Genomic DNA, 21,223 nt, shown 5'->3' on the forward strand with positions numbered 1-21,223 from the left:
TTTCGTTCACCCTAGAACTCTACTCAGTAGTAAGTCGAAATGTATAATATAATGATTTGCACCAAGAAAATGTAAATCTGCTAGACACCTCAGCAAAAATTTGAAGTAACTTTTATATTTGTTAGGATAAAAACTGACTTTAATGTTCTAGGAGTCCCTCAGAGTAACAATTCATTACACATACTTACATGTTTTAACGTTGGATTCCTTCATATTAGGAGTTAGCAGAATGTTAGCTATCCAGTGTCACTCAAATATGGCAGTACTTACCTCCTGCTGAATTCATAACACACACAGAATTGAGAATGTTTTGTAAGATTCCTCATCCATATAAAATTAGCTTTATTGTTTTAATGGCATCCATTGTGTGAACATACAAATAATTAAATCCTTTTAAGTCCCAGTGCTTATTTGGGGCACATATTTTGATGATTATAGTTATTGTATGAATATAACAGCTCTCTCAACCATTAACTTTCAGATTTCCACTTTGAACATTACATTGTTTTATATTGCAGATTATTGAGTTTCAAGTATCTGTATGTGGACCTTAATTCTTTACCACAAATATTTCATATACTATACCATATTATAATGAACGATACGTTGTAGGACACAGAAACGTTTGACGAACTTCACGACACTCAGACTGATTAATTTCAGGGCCAACAAGTTTAAGAATAATTAAAAAGTAAATAAAAGTTATACAGAAATTACTTTAATAGCTCCATCCAGACTTTTTAAATACAGTATATAGACAATATATTACGACTCCCAGTAAATTGACGTTTGGTTACTTTCCTTCATCGGTATTGTATGGTAACAGTTACCCTACAAATTGTCTAGGGAACATATCTTACTGAGCTGATTTTTCAGTCCATATTAGCAGTTATATCCATATGGTGAGAGATTAAACTCACACTGATTTACAGTTGTTGACACTTTGAGATCAACAAGCCTTATGTGGCGGTAAGATCTCCAATGAAACTGATTCACACTGTTGTCACAAGAGCTTTTATATCCTGAGACACCTAGTGGCTCTCCTCACAGTAACGTGGAATCTGAAGTAACACATCCTTTCATAAAGAGAGGAGGTCAATTTTTACCACCAGTTGTGGGATACAATCTCAGTAAGATCATATATGTTTCCTCTCGGTTGCTGGAGTACAACGTCTCACTATACTGTTCAGGTTGTGTCCCTGAGGTACAGAGCCCGCGGTGACGGCCCACTGTTCCCGCCGAGGCAGTAACAGCAGCGGGTCGGCGTTCAGCTGCCCATCCTCAGGACCAGAGCCAGAAGCAGCAGCAACGAGCACAGCGGCCATCTGCTCGGCATCGTCGGACTAAGGCTGAGGTGCAACTCCGCTGGGTGCTCGCCTGCAGACAGGTAAACAACACAGCACGCTTTTAAACAGATCAGCAGCGTGTAATCATCTACACTGTAGGACATTCTCAGCAGAAGAGCTGTTGTAGTGGTAGGGACAAATGAAGGCGAAATTACTTGGGAATATGGGCAGGGCGGGAGAAACGATGAGGTGAAAAGTGTTCATCCACATCTACATCATATTCCGCAAGCCAAGTAACTGTGTGTGGCGGAGGGTACATTCGGTACTACTCTCTGATTTCTCCAGCCCTGTTCAAAATGGTTCAGGTGGCTCCAAGCACTATGGAACTTAACATCTGACGTCATCAGTCCCCTAGATTTAGAACTACTTAAACCTAGCTAACCTATGGACATCACACACATCCATGTGCGAGGCTGGATTCGAACTTGCGACTGTAGCAGCAGCGCGGTTCCGGACTGAAGCGCCTAGAACCGCTCGGCCACAGCGGCCGGCTCCAACCCTGTTCCACTCGCGAATAGGGCGTAAGAAGAATGATTGTCGGTAACCGGTTGTATTGGCTCTAATTTCTCCTCGTGGTCAGTACGGGAAATTTATGTAGAAGGGGGGATTTATTATATTCTCAGACACCTCCTGATAAGTGTTGTCCCCAAATTTCAATAGCATATCACTCCGTGATGCACAATGCCTCTCTTGTAACGTGTGCCGGTGGAGTTTGCTTAGCATCTTCGTAACGCTCTCTCGCCAGCTACACGATCCCGTGACGAAAAGTGCCGTTCTTCGTTGAATCTTCTCTATCTATCAGTCCTACCTGATAGGGATCCCAGATAGATGAACAACACCCAACAATCGTGTGAAGAAGCGCATTGTAAGCCACTTCTTCCGTGGGTGAATTACATTTCCTTAAAATTCTTCCAATGAATCTGAGTCTGGTGTCAGCTTTTCCCCCTGTCTGTTTTATATGGTCATTCCACTGAAGGTCGCTCTGGATAGTTACGCATAGATCTTTCAAGGCAGACGCTGTTTCCAGCTGTTTGTTGTTAATAGTGTAGCTGTACAGTAGTGGAATTCTTTTCCTAAGTATGCGCAACATATTACGTTTATTTACATTCAGGCTCTACTGCCAGATCCTGCACCATTCATCAATTCTCTGCACGTCGTTTTGAAAACTCGTACTACCTGCTGGCGTTGCTACACTGGAATAGACAACTGAATCATCTGCGAATAGCTTTAAAGAGTACATGACACTTTTTACTACATCATTTATATTTATTGTAGACAACAACGGTCGTATCACACTTCCCCGTGGTATTCCGGTTATTTCATTTACATCTGTCGATTTAGTTCCGTTAAGAGCGACGTGTTGAGTTCTGTCTGCAAGCAAGTAGAATCTAATCGCAATTCTGCTCCGATACTACGTAAGTTCGTATTTACGTGATTAAACGGCAATGCGGGAGGGTGTCAAATGCGTTGCTGAAATCAAGGAACACGGCTTCCACCTGAGCGTCGTTGTCCACTGTCCTGTGGGTCTCATGGAGGAACAGAGTGAGCTGACTTTCGTAGGTTCTCTGTTTGCCGAATTCATGTTAATTTTTATAGAGGAGATGTTCATTTTTCCAAAAAACGTCATTCTTTAGCATAAACCATGTTCCAGATTGACGTCAACGATATAGGTCTATAACTGTGTGGATCTGTCTTACGGTCTTTCTTAAAAACCGGCCTTCTCCTTATAAACAGGAATGACCTGCGCTTTTTGCCAATCGTTAGGTACCTTTCGTTGCCCAAGCGTTCTAAAATAAATTTCTGCTAGAAGGGGAGCAAGTTCTTTCGCATAATCTTTACAGCATCTTATATCTCATCTTGTCCTGAAGCTTTTCCACTACTAAGCGATCGTAGCTGATTATCAATTTCACGATCGGTAATCTCAGTATCTGACGTTTCGACGTTCGTATTACGTGGTGGTGGTGGTTAGTGTTTATCGTCCCATCGACAACGAGGTCATTAGAGACGGAGTGCAAGCTCGGGTTAGGGAAGGATTGGGAAGGAAATCGGCCGTGCCCTTTCAAAGGAACCATCCCGGCATTTGCCTGAAGCGATTTAGGTAAATCACGGAAAACCTAAATCAGGATGGCCGGAGACGGGATTCAACCGTCGTCCTCCCGAATGCGAGTCCAGTGTGCTAACATCGTATTACGATTGAAAGGAGAGGCCGTGTTACGATTTTACGCGGTGAAACAACTTCGGAAGACCGAATTCAGTATTTCGTCCTTCTCCCTTTCACCTTCTGTTTCCGAGGTGGTGCGGTCGCTGAGAGAATGAATACATGAGTTTTGAACCGCTTACTGATTTTACATACGACCAAAATCTCTTAGGGTTTTTACTCAGGTCGTTTACTTTCAAAATCGTAGAGATCTGTTACTTCGTCTTCCGTCCTGTGTAAAGGGGGGGGGGGGGGGGGGGAACATGTATAGTTGGAAATTTACCAGGATACATAAGAAGGTATCTAGTGGACTCAGCGATGCTGCACAAGAGTTTGTACATGAAGAACATGACCGCTGAGCGTATACAACTGCACACGTAGCCACATGTCGTACCGTAGTATGGACGAAAACCAGCGTGTAGAATAAGTCAGTAATGAAATTGACGTATAAAGATTAAGTCAGAAGAAAAGCTACATGATTTGAGTGGTGACAGTATTAATGATTACGAACAAAAACGTCATTTAGGATAAAGTAATTTAAGATATTGGGCCACTTAAAAAGAACAACTAATCTGTCGACGTTTCGACCGACTTGTTGCGGTCATCTTCAGGACGGTTCATATGCCCTGTTCTTAACAATTTCAGAGGAATTAATGAAAACAGTAGGGAACAGGACAAATGAGGTAATAGTAGATGAAACATTGGGTGCTTATGTTTTGTTTAATAGTTTTCAAAAAGTACAACGCATCTGGCACTTCTTGTAGTAGCTGCTGTGTTGCTGATCTGAGCTCGTTCGTTCCGTCTTTTCCGTGAGTAGACGCATGTAACACACGAGCGAGAAGTTTCTTCTTTATGTCCAGTCTACGACTGTAAGCTTCTCTCTTAAGCCAATTGATCTAATGGAGTAAGACTAGGTGACATCAGTGGACAACAAACACTCCACGGCGACTGATCCAGCGCCAGTATTCGTTTCAGTGTAGTACTGTATCACTGGCCGTAGAGAACGCGCAAGTGAAGTACACATTGAAATGGTCAGTAAAGACAATACCACGTAGCGTAATGCTGCGTTGGCTATATTCACATGTGAGTGCTGATGAAGAAGGACATACGACTGACGCCCGTGAATTCCAGACATTTGTATCTGGGTATGGTTATGAAAACAATATATGTTCATTTCAAATTTTTGTTGAGAGTCATCAATTATCACCTATCAAAGCACGTGCTTCTCCACCTGACTCACCCTCTATATGATAAGATGGTTTGGTTCAAATGGCTCTGAGCACTATCGGACTTAACATCTATAGTCATCAGTCCCCTAGAACTTAGAACTACTTAAACCTAACTAACCGAAGGACAGCACACAACACTCAGTCATCACGAGGCAGAGGAAAGATGATTTGGAAAATTTATATTATTTTGAGGTGAATGGGAATTCTGCAAGTAAATAAATAAAATCGTTAACAAGAGTCTAGAGAGCAGTCCACTGCAATATTTAAGGACAGTAATCAATATGTAAAAAACGAGGCAGGTCACGAGCATAAGGCACAATAGAATCGGGGGTATTGAAGCTATGGATAACTCGAATGTTACTGCAGCTTGTTGATGAATGAAGAATGAAAACCTAATGCTTACTCGGAAGGAAGATTGGGGTTTAGCGTCCCTCGTCATCGTGGTCATTAGGGACGGAATACTAGCTCTAAATGTTGAATGGATGGGGAAGTGAATCGGCCGTCCCTTTTCAAAGGCACCATAACAGCATTTGACTGGAGCGAGCTAGGAAAGTCACAGAAAATCTGAATCTGGGTGACCGGACATGAATTTGAACCGTTGTCCTCCTGAATGCGACTCAGTTGTGGTAACCACTCCGCCACCTCGATCGGTATCAAGCCGCAATCCGAGAATAATGTGGATGTAGGTTGTCCAGGAATGATTTCAAAAGGTTGCACAAATAGGCAAAAAATATACACTAGAAGCACAGAAATGAAATTAATAAGTATATGACATGCGGAAAATTAGATGCAGTATTCAGGAAGATGAAATGCAGCTTTTGAGGATGAAAAATTAATAGTTTCTTGTACTTCTTTTGTTTTTTTAATGATTCGTTTTTCGCGTGTCTGCGTGTCTGTTATTAAATATATTTTTACAGAATCGTAATTTCGACTTGTAGTGTGATTCTCATATAGAAGATGGCTATTAAGTGCATGATGCATAGTCGTTATGTTTAAGGAGGCAGTGTCCTCGTGTTAACCATAATGACAATTTCCATATACATAACAAGACAGTAGTGTTCGCCATTTATTACAATGAACGTAGTGGTACCTCGGATAATTACTATCGATATTTGTACATTTAATTTTTCCTGTGTGTCCACTAGGTGTTACATTTGACAAGGGAACAGGTAGATGATAAGCCTACATTGAAAGGTATTTTCTATCGAGAAATATTGACACGAAACGTAATAGAAGAAACAGAAGTTCATTGTGAAGAAAACAGTGATCCAGTACTGCAATCTGAGTTTCTTTCTCTGTTCCATTAGGAGACTGGTTGTTAATATACGTAAAACATTTCTTCCACATTGTCACTAACATATGTACCTAATTTCATTGAAATACTTCCAGGAGTTTATGATGAGCTTTTACCCATGGCTTTGCTTACATCCGCACATTTAAAACATATTTCACACATATTTAGCATAGACGAAGCGTATTTGTACACACATTTCTCGTGTGTGTCAAACTAATTTCACCATGCAGTTTCGTTTTCACGCAGCTGAATGTTTAAGACGTTGCGTCTCCTGAACTATGTGCTATATGATCATATAATTTGGCACGTAGACGTAGTGGTACATGTGCCCACCGTCTGGGGAATGTGTTGTGAATAGTGTTAGTAGTAAGGAAGTAATATATTGAAACGTTATGGATGATGTGGCAGTTTCTCACGCATATCAGTATTTACAATGTCATAGCTCCTGAGATACGTGTCGTAAAATAGCATATTTTTATACGTATACTCAGCGGCATATGTAGATAACGTGTGCAAAGTCTGTTGGGAATGTCGCTAGTAAAATAAGAAATACATTAGAAAGTCATAGATTATGCAGCAGTTTTTATCTCCTGAAATATTTCTCCTAAAATATGTGTCCGGCCATGAAATATTTTGTAGGTATATTCTTGAGAAAATGTGGATACCGTTTGCAAAAAGTGTTGTTAATAGAGTTAGTAGCAACGAAGTAATAAATTTAGAAGCATTGCGTGATGCATTAGTTTTTCACGCATTCAGTGTTTATGACATTGTAGCTCCAGAACTAAGTGTCGTACAGTGATGTAATTTTTGTGGTACTTCCTGTGGTACTGTTTGAAAAATGTGTCACGAATAGAATTAGTAATAAAGAAGTAATAAAGTAAAAACTCGTGCTTCATGTTGCAGATTTACTGCACGTGCAGCGAAAATATTGTAAGCGACAAGTTTTCCTTTCTTCATTTTGTGGGACCTTGTGGGAGAACGAGTTTCGTAAAGGTTTGAAACTATGTGTAAAGTTCTCGGAAGTCCCTAAGTGCTCTCATTCTCGCATACTGAGCATCTAAAATATGGATATTCTCACATCGTGGGCTACACTGGTTTTTCACCTTCACCTCTTTGTTAGATAGATAGTTCTTAACCTCACAATAATTCTTTCCAGAAACTAAAGTTCTACCAAGTTTGGTTTATGTGGGTTCAGTGGTTTAGGAGGGGATGTCGTATGTACTTAGGTAGATCCATTTTTATAATGTGTATGGGTATGAATGTAATGTGCCATTTTGTCCTGCGCTACTTAAATGATATATAAAAGTTGATATGTGTTTGAGGCTACATATCTGGTCTTAAGAACAATGTTTGCTGTTTACTGACCAAACAATAAGGCCGCATTACGGGCACTGCTCACCGTGACACTGAATGGTGCTTAGTGTCTTATCGGACAGATACGACACAGCGGAGACGAAAGGAGATTCATTATGGTGACGATAAGGGACGTAACTGGGGCAATCAGCTGCCATAAGCGACTTTAAAGGAGGCAGACTGTTACAGCCCGGCACATGAGGAAGGGAGTGTCGCAAACTGGGAACCTTGTCGGCTGCTCGCGTGTACTGTCGTAAGCATCTACTGAAAAAGCTGAAGTAGGCATCACAGTGTTGCACGTCTACGCCTCATGAAGGAGCGTGGTCAGAAGCTTGTCCGCTCAGAAGAGTAGGATACGCTGCGATCTCCGGCAGATATGTGCGAGATCTGACGACAGAGTGCAATGCTGGAGCAGGAACAAGTGACTCAGACACATCACTTGTAGAACATGGGGCGGCGGAGAAAACTCCCACTACATGTTCCCTTGTTGACCCAACGAAATTGTATGAGTGACGCTCAATAAGTAATTCTTTTCTCCGCCAGTTTAGGTTAAAAAATCGCGTAATTTGTATCGCTTCATGAATTTCCTATAGGTGACAGTGCTACATGTAGCCCCAAAATTGTTTCTGTAACGGCGGTGCGTACCAAACAGAGAGGTGTCATTAAGTTTCTATCGACCGTAAACCAGAGGTTTACATGCACTCAAAGGAGCTTGCAGAATGTCTGCGAAGATATGGTAGTAAGAAACTGACGGTAAGTCGTAGGGCGCCTCGTCCACCTTCATCGCAATAAGGTCACGCACAAGGATCCGATCTTCCACGTGCTGGCCCAAACACACACACACACACACACACACACACACACACACACACACACACACACACACACACACAAACACACACCTGTGGTTCGTGCAAAGTAGGAATGTGTGGACGCTGTCACTCGAGGTGATCGACTGATCACAATCAAACACTTCTCTGTACAGATGAATGTCTCCGTTTGCAGTGTCGGCACACTTGTATGCCAGTTGCGACATTCAAAGGTGTGTACATGTTGGGTTCCTCGCCGCCTAACAGAAGATCATAAAGAGCAACGCCGCGCGGGATTAGCCGAGCGGTCTTGGGCGCAGCACTCCCGGACTGTGCGGCTTGTCCCGGCCGAGGTTCGAGTCCTCCCTCTGGCATGGGTGTGTGTGTTGGTCCTTAGGATAATTTAAGTAGCGTGTAAGCTTAGAGACTTAGGACCTTAGCAGTTAAGTCCCATAGGATTTCACACACATAAAGAGCAACGAAGGGCAAGCTGTGTGGAATTGCTTGCACGTTACAAGAAAAATGTTTCGCCGAATATCGTCACAGGTGATGAAACATCGGTTCATCACATTGAACCGAGAACAAAACGCCAAACAATGGAGTGGCGCCACGCACCTCTCTTCCGAAGAAATAGTTCAAATCCGTACCGTCAGTCATAGCGACGTTCGTGTGGGACTCTGGAGTGGTTATTCTGTTTGATGTCCTCCCTCAGGGTGCAACGAACCAATCTGAAGTGTACCCTCAGGAAATTGAAGAAACGTCTTCACTGTGTGAGTCACCACAAAAATGCATATTATCTTCTCCTTCTCCATTACAACGTAAGGTCTTACACGAGTCCTTCATTCGAGTGCTCTTTTTCATTCACCCTAAGGCCCGGATCTCGAACATTCAGAATTCCATCTGTTTGGTCCAATGAATGATGCACCCCTCGGGTACCAGTACGTTGATGATGGTGAGTATATTCATGCTGCAAGACGTTGGCACTGGCGTTGTCCAGTACATTGGTACAAAGAACACCCAGTAAACTGGCATAATGCCGTTACCCTCAACGAACATTATATTGAAAAACAGAGTTATGTAGCCAAAAGTGTGGGGAATAATACGATGTACAAGAATCCTGAACCATCCTGCCTCCATAAGAAGAAAATCTGTTGCATTACTTATTGAACGGTCCTCGTACATTACGAATGCAGTGACGAACGGCATCCTCGAGACTGTCCCACAGATCATCCCGGAAAGGTGCCTTCTGGTCGGATGAATCGCGATTCCTCTTACACACAGTCGATTTGTTTTACTCCTTCCATCAAGGGGAACGGCTACTTGGAACGTGTACCGCTCCACTGACGTAGGCTGATGGGGATAAGATTAAGCTAATATCACACCACTTATGCTTTATCTGTGGGGTCATTTAAAGCAATCATATATGCATAAAAAATAAGAACCAGATAGCATCTCGAGCAACGTACTGAAGAACCGTGTACAAGAATTTCTGCGGAAATCCTTCTGCGAGTGCATGTCGAGTGTAGTCAGCTTCTTCAAATGAGCGTTGACCGATAGGGACACCATGCTGAACACATTAAATGACTGTCCTTTCCGGAGAAGAATCCAGCCTATAATTACATTCAAAATGTTCTGTAATTTTTGAACCCTAACTGCTACTTCGAGTCTACAGGAATTAACTGATCAGAAAGTTCTGATGTCATGTGTTATCTCACAAGAGCCGCTTTCCATTAAAAAGTGACTTGGATTCAAGATGTCTGACGTTGGCTCCCGTTTTTGGTACATATCGTAAAAGATGTACCACCTCACCTACACCTCACTGGAATATTCAGGTTTCCCCATTCCTGAGGGGTTTTTGATATGATAGGTTGCACTGCAACTTTTGACTCACCCTGTAATTTGCAGCCTGCTGCAAGTAAATAGTCTACACGAATTTTCGTATTATATTTAGATTTTGGATTAACACAAAAATTTCTTTAAATGAGACCGTCAATTAGTCACGTGATGCTGATCAACAATTCCGCTAAAGTTCTGTTTGTCTGAAACGACGTCTTCTTCCTTAAGTAGACACTTGTTATATCTAGATGCTGTGTATAAAATGATGTAAAAACTAAAATTTCAATTATAGTAGATGACTTCATTTCTGGTAAATACACGTTTGGTTTATTGTAACAGTAGGATATGTAGTTAAATGCGTCGTAAATCATATTCAAAGCTGCTTCTAAAATTTGAAGGTATAATCCTCACATGAGAGTTAAAGAAATATTTTTCCGTATAGCTTACGTTCCGATCGTACCTCGTAAATAATACTTTATAATCTGTTAAGTCATGCAAATGAATCTAAGGCCAGCAAGAATTATAAAGGAAAGTGTGGTCCCATGCACTACCACATTCTGGGCATTAGATAAAGAGATTAAATATCGAGTTAAGGTTTCACTCAGTCTTCTAAATTCCATTTAAGATCCAAACAACAGATATGCTGTTGCAAAATATTGCTTTGTTCCTGTCATCCCATACACCAAAGAAAGATCTTGGTCTTCATTTCCAGTTTTTTGGGTGGTGTTATTAAAGATGCCGTTGAGATTAAATTAGGATGTACCCTGTTTAAGCATTGGAGGGGCAGGCATATGCTACTGGCTCAACCATTGGTAATTAATATTCCCTATCGATAGTTGCACTTTCCTCATGTTCATTTGCTGTGAGAGCGCTAGGGGTTTACAGTGTGAAAGTTGCCTCTCTGCATAAGCCGTATTAAAATTCTAGGAGGGCATAAACCCGGCTACTGAGCGTTTAAATTTGCTTGAACAGAGCTCTCTCATCACATTCGTACCTTGCAATTAACAGTGTGTTCGCCAGCCGAAATGTCAACGGTTGTCTAAGCCATCCAGCTACATTCTAGTAACCTATTTGAACATTTTATACTTCCGGGGAATCTGAAGTTTCATATCCGTTTAGATTGTGTCGTAAGAAATGAAAACTGCAGCAGACATTGTTCATGGCGGAATTACGGGATTCGTCATATAGCTGTAGCGGCTTAATTCATATTGAGGTTCCTACACTGTATTTCAACTCTGTCCGCTAGTTTACATTTACCTTATTATTTCATTTCCTTTGACTGTAAATGTCGTGCAGGATCCGATAACACAAAGACGTAGGTTTTTGGTATTTGATTGTCACGTCATGTGACTAACTATGTAAGTGTATAGCAAAATAAAATTACGTATAATTATTTATCTATAATTTCGAATACAAATGTTGTTTCAAATTGCGCATTTATACGGTTTCCATACTTTTAAAATGGGTAGTATATTTTGTGCTGCATAATATGGTAATACACTATACTTTAAACCACATGAATGTTATAGCTTCATACGTGAAAAGACGAATGCGAATTTGGAAAAGGAATAAAGCGTTCATATACTGCGTATGGCTTAAAATGATTTTATTTTGTATATGTTTTTCACTTCTGTAACTAAATCACTTTGAACTTAAGTCGTTAAGTATAATGAGTTAGTGTTGAAGTCACACCTAGAAACTGTTCTTTCGATTAGACTGCAATAATGCTCCCTGGACGCCCGGTATCAGCGGATTCGCATTAACTAGCTTGGTACTGGAAGAAATGGAACAGTGCAATTGCAATGTTCTCTTGGAAACTGACTAAAACTGACTCGCATTAACTGGCAGCAGCAATTCCTGCCTGGTGTGGAAAAAATAACTATCCCTGATTCGGCTCGACACTCGTCCCAGTTCCTCGTCGGTTAGGATAGTTTTATGATCTCTGTTCTTACGTCCTGTTACAAGGCTGAGAGTGTTTCATTATTCCTTGTACACACAACGAACAGTTGCGCTTGTGTACCAACAAATCGTAAAACGTCATTCCGCAATGTAACACGATAGCTCCTTTCTGTCATTTTGTCACTTCTCCAGGTCGACTCATTTAATTGATTTATAGTCTGACATATCGACAGCACTGTACTGACATTACTTACCTCAGCCGTTGACGGTCATATAAACGTTTGGCACTAGTTCAATACAATTCACAGTGCACCAAGGCGAGCAACGTAGTTTTTTACGAGAGTGACTTATATTCTATCTTGTGAGCTTATCGGAGTGTATGTGGCCATCAGGGCAGACTGAAGCCAGGCTCGTCAAGGAACAAAGCTTCAGCACTGCCGACGATGTTATCGTAACCGTACGAGCCACTTATGATTTCTTAAAATTGGAGTAGGCTAGGTAGCACACGTGTCTCCAGGCTATAGGACAGTAAGCAGTATCACACCGTTAAAGCATGCAGGTCGCTCCCACGGCAGTACGTCAGCTTCGAGTCAATAATGTGGAACAAGACAGATATCGCTACGGCTAAGCTCGAAATATGCATCTAGAAAAACCCTCTGACTAATTATAGGGCGGCGCAAAATAGCAGCTTATGCCTCGGGCTTCACCTTGTGCAGTGCTTTCACTTTGGTGCACAGGCATTGCAGAGTCCCTACTATTGCTGGGATCCATAAGAACTTAGCAAACAGTTTTGCGAATTGACGGTGAGGGAGGTGGAAGGGAGGTTTAAAGGAAAGGAAAGGGAAGGAACTAATGATGTCAGACGCATCGAGGCTTTATGCTGAATCAGTGACGACGAGTCAAAATGTGTACCTGCCCGGTACTCAAACCCAGGATCCCCTGCTTACTAGGCAGCTGCTTAAGCCGCTGCACCACACAGACGCATTGTTTATCGCAAATGCGGGGACTAAGACGTCATGATCGGCTGATACGCACTCCCACATAGTAACTATCATCAGTCCCTTCCTTGTCCTCTGTGTTTACTAATTTTAGATTCCCGCTGGAGATCGAACAAAAATGTGAATCTGCGCTGACGATTGTTGAGTCATTGTCCATGGAGGCAAATTAATTGTATGAACGCGAGGTGTCTGTTCTTTCGGGCATTAATTCTAACCTAGTACTTGTCGAGTGGGGCAGGCGATAACAGAATAGTAGAAGGTGTTCTTCTTTGTCCGATTCCATAGGTGTAATTCGGATACAACTGTGTAGAGTGATTATAGTCAAAAGTACAGCACTGCCCTTTTGGGTGGCTCTTATTCTTATCACAGGTAATGAGACGCTCTTGATTTAGACTCAGCAGAAAAACCGAGAATGGTGCTCATCAGCACCTTTATTTTAAAATACAAAATAAAATATCACATAAAATTAATTTTTTCACTCTGAAAAACTACTTCTCGGAAATAGCTAATAATTTTATTGCTTTCAAGCCAACTGCTTTGCTGCAGTGGTAACACCGCTTTCCGTCATATCACCGAAGTTAAGCGCTGTCGGTCTGGGCTAACACTTGGATGGGTGACCATCCGGTCTGCCGTGGGCTGTTGGGAAACGGGGCGCACTCACCCCTTGTGAGATAAACTGAGGAGCTACTTTATTGAGAAGCAGCGGCTCCGGTCTCGGAAACTGACACACGGATGGGAGAGCGCTGTGCTGACCACGTGTCCCTCCATGTCCGCATTCAGTGACGCCTGTGGACTGACGATGACACGGCGGCCGGTCGGTGACGTTGGGTTTTCCAAGGCCTGCTCGGACGAAGTTAACTACTTTCAACCACGTTATGGATACTGCTGTATTACCTCTGATAACCCACTTTAAGACAAAGACGGTGCCCATGAAGAAATTATCCAAATGGGATGGAGACAGGTAGACGTCATGCACAAATACAGACATACAAATAATTAAAATTTCAGAACACTGGCTGACTTATTCAGGAGGAATTGAGAAAGTAGATAAAGTTTTGGGCCACATCTGTTCCTTATGCAATTGATTGAGTTTTTCGATGCCTTCCTAGGGGATATTCTGCCAAATTCTGTACAATTGCCGCGTTAGATCGTGAAAATCCTGAGCTGGTTGGAGGGCCCTGCCTTAAAAGGGAGAGATCTGGTGACCCTGCTGCCCAAGGTAAGGTTTGCCAAGCACTAAGACCAGAAGTACAAACTCTTACCGTATGCAGGCGCGCATTATTTTGCCGAGGCAACAAAATGAGGCGTAGAATGTAGTCGACGTGCCGCTTCCTGTACGTGTGGTGTAGATGACACGAAGGAGGTCCTGCTACGAAATGAAATGGTACCATATACCTTCACTCCTAATTTTCGGGCCGTATGGCGTGTGACAGGTTGGTATCCCACTACCCTCTGGGCGTCTTGAAAGACGCTTTCGCTGATCACCGGTGCACATCTCGAAATATGACGATATTTCTACTCCAGTAATTGAGATATGAGGCTAAAGATGTGTCTGGCGACTCCCAGACAGCGGTCGGATACCAGACCGACTGTCGTTCACCATACTGTCTCACAACTAGGAGCGATTTTCTAAGGTGTCATTTAATTTCATAGCAGGACCCTTTTGGTGGTCATCCGTGGCAACCTTACAGCACAGTGGTACGTCGACGATATTCTACGCCCCGTTTAGCTGCTATGTAGGGAAAGCCATCATGGGCTTACATTTCAGCAAGATGATGCTCGTCTGCACACGGCGAGAGTTTCTACTGTTTGCCTTCGTGCTCGCCAAACCCTGCCTCGGCCAGCAAGATCACCGGATCTCTCACAAACTGAGAACGTTTGGACATAATGGGCAGGGTCCCCCAACAAGCTCACGATTCTGACGAGCCAACGCGCTAGTCGGACAGAATTTGGCACGATATCACTCAGAGGTCATCCAAGAACTGTCAGTATAATGACAAGCCGAATAACTGCTTGCGTAAGACAAGAGGTGGACCGATGAGTTATTGTGTTGCTCAATTTCTGAAGCTCTATCTCTTGAATAAATCATAATAAATTATTCAATTTCTCTCAAACTCTAATGTCTTGTTCTTCTGTACATGTAAATCATAACTATCGGTTGCCACCCCGTCCGGATAGTTTTTTTAATTTTGTTGGCTTAGGCTATACAAGAAGCTATCAGGTGCCGTAAATGTCAGACAAATGTCTAAACATTCATGGTGGTGTCTGTTTGTTCTATATCGTGTCTCCCTACCACTTTCGCGCAACGACACTCTGAGCGTGTTTTTTAGGGAATTGACTAGTTTGAACCTGGGACCTGTTGCTGGTAAGGAGACACCAGACCACACATGACATGTAGAATTCAGAGGAGTTCAGTGAGACTAGCGATGATATAACCAAATACTATATGATCTCAGCGTCAGCTCCACTGCACTCCCTGTAAAAGAATCTTAATACGAACTAAATTTAGTGGAAGGAGTTCAAGGCTTTCCTATTTTTAGTTAGCTGGTAAAATAACATCGAAAAAGGAGTTAAGTTTACCACTGGAAATTTTATTCTACTCACAAAACATTGTTTATAAATTGCACTGTTGATAAAAGGAAGTGGTTTAACACAGGATGGTAAAAACCAACTGCGTTCAACAAAAATGTGAACGAATATTCCCTGAGTGGGTTTCCAAGTTCTACAATGGATCGAAGGATGATCTATGCCATATTACATCTATAATCTAGGTTTAAATTTTCACAAAAGAGAAAACTATCAAAATGGTCTACAGTGACCCTCAATTATCTTCAATTACTTAGCTAACTTGTAGTAAATTACAGTGGCTTAGGTGGCTTCTAAATATCTATATAACAGAGAAATCATCGCGTTTCAGATTTCTACTTCAAGTGGCCAATGTGAACACCATGAGCTTTAATTTACGATCGACACTAGCATTACGCAAAAAGGGGGTGTAACAGATGAGACTTCTGCAGTTCTGAGTGAAGCCTTCTGCGCTCAAAAATGCGGCATCGCGTGCGTTCATTACCTTGTCGGTGTTTGTCAGGGGCGGCGGCCGGCGCAGCTCCGCTCATCTCGCCGTCTCGGAAGCAACTCCTAACTTCTCCTTGCTACAATTTACCGAAGTTGGTTTAAAGAAAACTAACTGGCTGTGTTTTCACCTGACCAATCAGTGTCTCAATGTTAACCTTAAGTTCCGCCTACAAAAATTCTGTCTATCCAATGAGAAACGTTATACTTTTCGTGGTGGGGCAATGTTTTTAAAGTTTGAAACGCAACAGAGACGCGAAAAAGTCTCACGCTAAAACCTGGTGTGGTCCTTTTAGCGTTATCGTAAGATCTATACTGTTCTTCTGGAGGGCTCTATCTTTTAACCTTGACGTAACAGAGAGGCGAAAAAGTCTCACACTAAAACTTGCGGGTGTTGTGGCCCTAGTGGTTAGCTGGTTACGTGGGTGTCTAGTCCGTCCCATATCTAATGACCTTCTAGTTTAACACGGTTCTGCCCTCGGCTTCTGTCCTCGTTTCTCCCCTCGGAACTGCGTCTGTCTCACGGTGGGAAGGTATGACATGCATTTAGGCTTCCTTGTGTTAGTCAGTGGTATTGCATTTGCTCACTCGTTACTCGTATTACTTTGGTTAATTTAATGTCACATTTTATTCGGAGCTATGTGACATACTACTGGATTTGGGTATCATGTCAGGGTTTTCATGGAAGATGTTGGATTTGCCTGACAGTTCTTGTGTGATAATACCTCTATTACACATTAATAATCTGTGGCGATACTCGCTATGTTCTGAAGCACATACTGCTAGAGCTTCACACTTCTCGTAAGCAATTTGCTACAATTTCTACTTTTCTATTAATAACCACAAGTACTGTATCTTCAGTGTCTTGATTGTCAAGCCACTGTGAAAGACCTGTTTCGAGGAACGGACCGGTCGAGTAACGGACCGGTCAAGTCAAGTAAAGAAACAAAGCTCCGCACTGTATACCTGAATAGCCAATTCTAACCGAACGACCATCGTACCATCTTCTTCCAATGACTTCCTGAGGGCGTGCTGTGAAGTCGCATGGTATCAGTACAACCATCACACGGCCGTTTATAGGCTTTCTTTATCTTGGAGCCCCTACTTCTCACTCTAGTACTTCCTGGTTTGCCATCACGAGGCCAAGTCCGGTCCTACCACTAAGGAGAAATCCTTGGCCGTACTAGGAATCGATTCTTTATCCCATTCACAATAGCCAGACACTTTGAACACTGAGCTGCCTAGGCGGACCATCAGTTGTCATATCGACAGAAAATAGTTCTATGTCATAATTGCTGGCGGGGGTGGCGAAGCGGTTGTAGGCCCTGCAGCCAGGAGCCGCGTGACCGCTACGGTCGCAGGTTCGAATCCTGCCTCAGGCATGGATGTGTGTGATGCCCTTAGGTTAATTACGTTTAAATAGTTCTAAGTTCTAGGCGACTGATGACCTTAGAAGTTAAGTCCCATAGTGCTCAGGGCCGTTTTTTTAATCTCATTATCTATATTTCGAGGATTTTATCGAATCCTTCTTGAGCCCTTTTATTCTTTCATCTCATGGCTCTGCCTCACAATTCAATGCAGAGTCCACATTCATTATAACATTCAGAAGATTAATGGGATCGGTGATGAACATGGTGACAGAGCAGATAACAGATACCAGTAACGATATTCCAGTTTTTGTAAAATAACACTAACAAGACAAATAGCGGCAAATTTATACGTATAAAACTGTTGAACAGTACCAGAGTACTAGTATCGTACTTTGACATCAGAGGGGTGCAAAATCATGATTCTACATGTACAGAGATAAGGAAATCACAGCTATCATAAACTGTGTACTTTCCTTGTGGCTATGATCGAAATACATCACGCAATATAAAGATTTTCATACACGTAACAAAAAGCCCCTTTGCATAAGACACGGCCCATGGAGCATGGAAAGACATACAGTGAGTGTGTGCTGCTCAAATCATATTGAACGAAATTGACTGAAAGAGCAATTAGCCCAAGTTAGGCAATCAAGTGATGTTTTCCTAAGGTTATGAGATACTTATTTTCCTGCATTTTCCGCTACTGAAGGCCGAGGAGCACTCTTTACCTTTAATTTACTGAGCACAGCATTCATACAGCTACGTTTTACATGGACAAAAACGTGAGAAAGTTCATAAATTTATTAAAAAGGGACCATACAAGGGCCACTCTACACCACCACCTGCTCCTCAAAGTACTTCAGTTGGCTCCTACATTTTTTGCACACTGGTGTTTCATGCAAAAAAGATCCCAGTGTCATCCTAATACGCTCGTTCAGGACTCATAGCAACAGGAGTGAATGCAAAGACTCCACAAATGCAAAAGCTTGGAGCAACTGTGACTGCTGTCGGGATGTTGCCGAGTGACTGTTGGGGGTGGCATTGAAAATTGCTGAAAGGTAATTGAAAATACTGATTCTAAACATAATTTTGAAAGGTGTCTGGATTTTGCACTTGTATGTCTACGTGTATAAGTTCGAGTGATTCTTTTAATATTAAAAGGTAAACAAAACAAAAAATAAATAAAATAAAATTGTACATCCTCAGAGAAATTTAAAATTCAGTGCATACTTCTTCTGTGGTTCCTACAGAAGATATAACCTTGTAAAATAGGAGGAATATTTTTGAAATATCTCATATTTGAAACAGCAAACATTTTCCAGCGTCCCTGTCCCAGAAAAGACCAGAGAGTTCCATATGCTGTTACACGTTCCTTATCTTGCATTTATCCTCAACAAATAAGCACCATTTTCCATAATTTAGTGATGGAAGTCCTGCTTTATATCTTGTGTTTCTGACTGCGGCATTGCCAATAAAAGCATCAGAAGCGGAAACTCTCGCCTACACATGAATACAGAGCGTCAAGTACACCAGTGTATAAAACCTAAGGAAGAAAGTAAGATTAGCATGTGTGTCACTGTCAAGTAGCGTAGCTGGATGAAGCTGGGACCATGCATAAGAGAACTGCTATATTTTACCAGAGGAGGATGAAAGAAATTGCCAGTAAAACGAAGTGAAATAACGAAGAAGTCGGTGCAATACGTTACGGTTTCCTGTACGTGAAAAACGAATGGCTTTCTTCTTGATAGGGCGCGTGCTCATGAACTACTGCCAACATGAGTCACGTAAAAGTAGATATCCTAATAAAGCAACTTAAATCACTTAGTAAAAGCCAGCCATCAGGTCCAGACAGTATATCAATTAGGTTCCTTTCAGAGTATGCTGATGCAATAGCTCCATACTTAACAACCAATTACAACCACTCGCTGGGCGAAAGATCCGTACCCCAAGACAACAAAGTAGCACGAGTCACACCGGTATTCTAGAACGGCAATATTATTAACCCACTAGATTGCAGGCTCATACCACTGAGCAGGATATTGGAACGTATATTGTGTTCGATCATTATGAATTTCCTCGAAGAGAATAATCTATTGAGACATAATCAATATGGGTTTAAAAAACATCTTTCTTGTGAAATACAACTAGTTTTTTCCTCACACGAAATGTTGAGTGCTGTCCACAAGGGATTCCGTATTTCTGTATTTCCATAAGGCTTTCGACACGGTTCCTGACAAGAAGCGTGTTATCAAATTGCATGCTTGTGGCATATCTTCTCAGTTATGTGACGGGACTCGTTAATTCCTGCCAGAGAGTTCACATTTCGTAGTAACTGACGGAAAGTCATCGAACAAAACAGAAGTGATTTCTGGCGTTCTCCGAGGAACTGTTAGAGGCCCCTCTGTGATTCCTTATTTATGTAACCGATTTAGCAGACAATCTGAGCAGCCATCTTAGTTTGTGTGTAGATGATACTGTTGTTTATCGTCTGATAAAGTCGTCAGAAGATCAGAACCATTTACAAAATTATTTAGAAAAGATATCTGCATAGTGCGAAAATAAGCAATTGACGTAAACAATGAAAATTGTGACGTCACAACTATGAGGGCTAAAAGGAACCCGTTAAACTACGGTCACTTGATAAATCAACAAATCTAAATGGAGTAAATTCATCTTAATACCTAGGAATTACTTCTGCGAACAGCTTAAATCGGAAATTACAAGTAGAAAATGTTGTGGGGAAGGCGAACCAAATACTGCGTTACCTTGGAAGAACACTTATAAATGCAACAGATCTACTAAAAAGGCTGCCTACATAACGCTGGTCCTTTCTCTTTTGGAATACTGACGTGCGATGTGGGACCATAACCAGATAGCATTAACGGAAAAGTTCTAGAAAGTTAAAAGTAGGGAATGACGTTCTGTATTATCGAGAAACAATGGAGAGAGGATACGGCAGATGGGGTGGACATAACTAGTAAAAAGGCGTTTCTTGTTGCGGTGGGATCTTTTCAAGAAATACCAGTGACCAATTTTCTCCTCCGAGTGCGAAGATATTTTGTTGGCGTTGACCTACATAAGAATAAACGATCATCATGAAGGGAGAAACGATCTTCACAAATAAATAAGGGAAATCCGAGCTCTCACAGAAAGATAAAGCTGTTCCTTGTTTCCTCTCGCGTTTCGAGTGTGGAATAATAGAAAATTTATTGTGAAGGTAGTTCGATGAATCCTCTGCCAGGCACTTAAGTGCGATTTGCAAAGAAGCATGTAGCTGTAGATGTAGATGATAGACAGAGCTGGACGTACTCCCGTAGGGTTAGAGTTGGGAACAAGTAATGCATCCTGCATCAGCACCAACATATTCCTATTCAGGATTCGAACCGACGTACCGCTAAACGGAGCGCCATCGCACAATCGAGCGTCAACACTCCCGGTTAGGAGTATAGATATATTACTATGAACCTTTCAGAAAGTTGAATACCAGCCAGAACAGATTACTACCGTGATCGTACGGATCCGACAGTGAACAATAGCATCTACAAGATACATCGTTGCCACTATCCCATAACCCAAAAAGAACGTAGAATACACATAAGGTAAAAGTTGGAAAAAAACGAGGAAACGCTATGGTGTATGTGTGTCTGTCGCGACGGCTCAATGAAAGGCAGTTATCTTTTAACGGAAGATAAAATGAGATTTCACATTTTATTGAAAGGATAACCGTTGTCTCTATTTGCAATATTATTTGGATCATTTTATCTTAGCCGATTCCTTTGAGACCAGTCCTAACAGTAGAACTCATGAGCTGTTACCTATA

General features: G+C 41.9%; 1 protein-coding gene across 1 annotated transcript in view; it reads right to left on the reverse strand.

Annotated features, from left to right (window-relative positions):
• Window positions 1-325: 325 nt before the first annotated feature.
• The window catches only part of LOC126354525 (uncharacterized), a 1,077,765-nt gene continuing 1,056,867 nt past the window's right edge, over window positions 326-21,223 (reverse strand). The window contains exon 7 of the mRNA XM_050004252.1: window positions 326-1,377. Coding sequence (XP_049860209.1) covers window positions 1,268-1,377 — 110 coding nt within the window. The 3' untranslated portion in view covers window positions 326-1,267. The remainder of the gene's footprint in view (window positions 1,378-21,223) is intronic.

The sequence above is a fragment of the Schistocerca gregaria genome, chromosome 3 (assembly GCF_023897955.1).
Source record: "Schistocerca gregaria isolate iqSchGreg1 chromosome 3, iqSchGreg1.2, whole genome shotgun sequence".
NCBI classification, from domain to species: domain Eukaryota; kingdom Metazoa; phylum Arthropoda; class Insecta; order Orthoptera; family Acrididae; genus Schistocerca; species Schistocerca gregaria.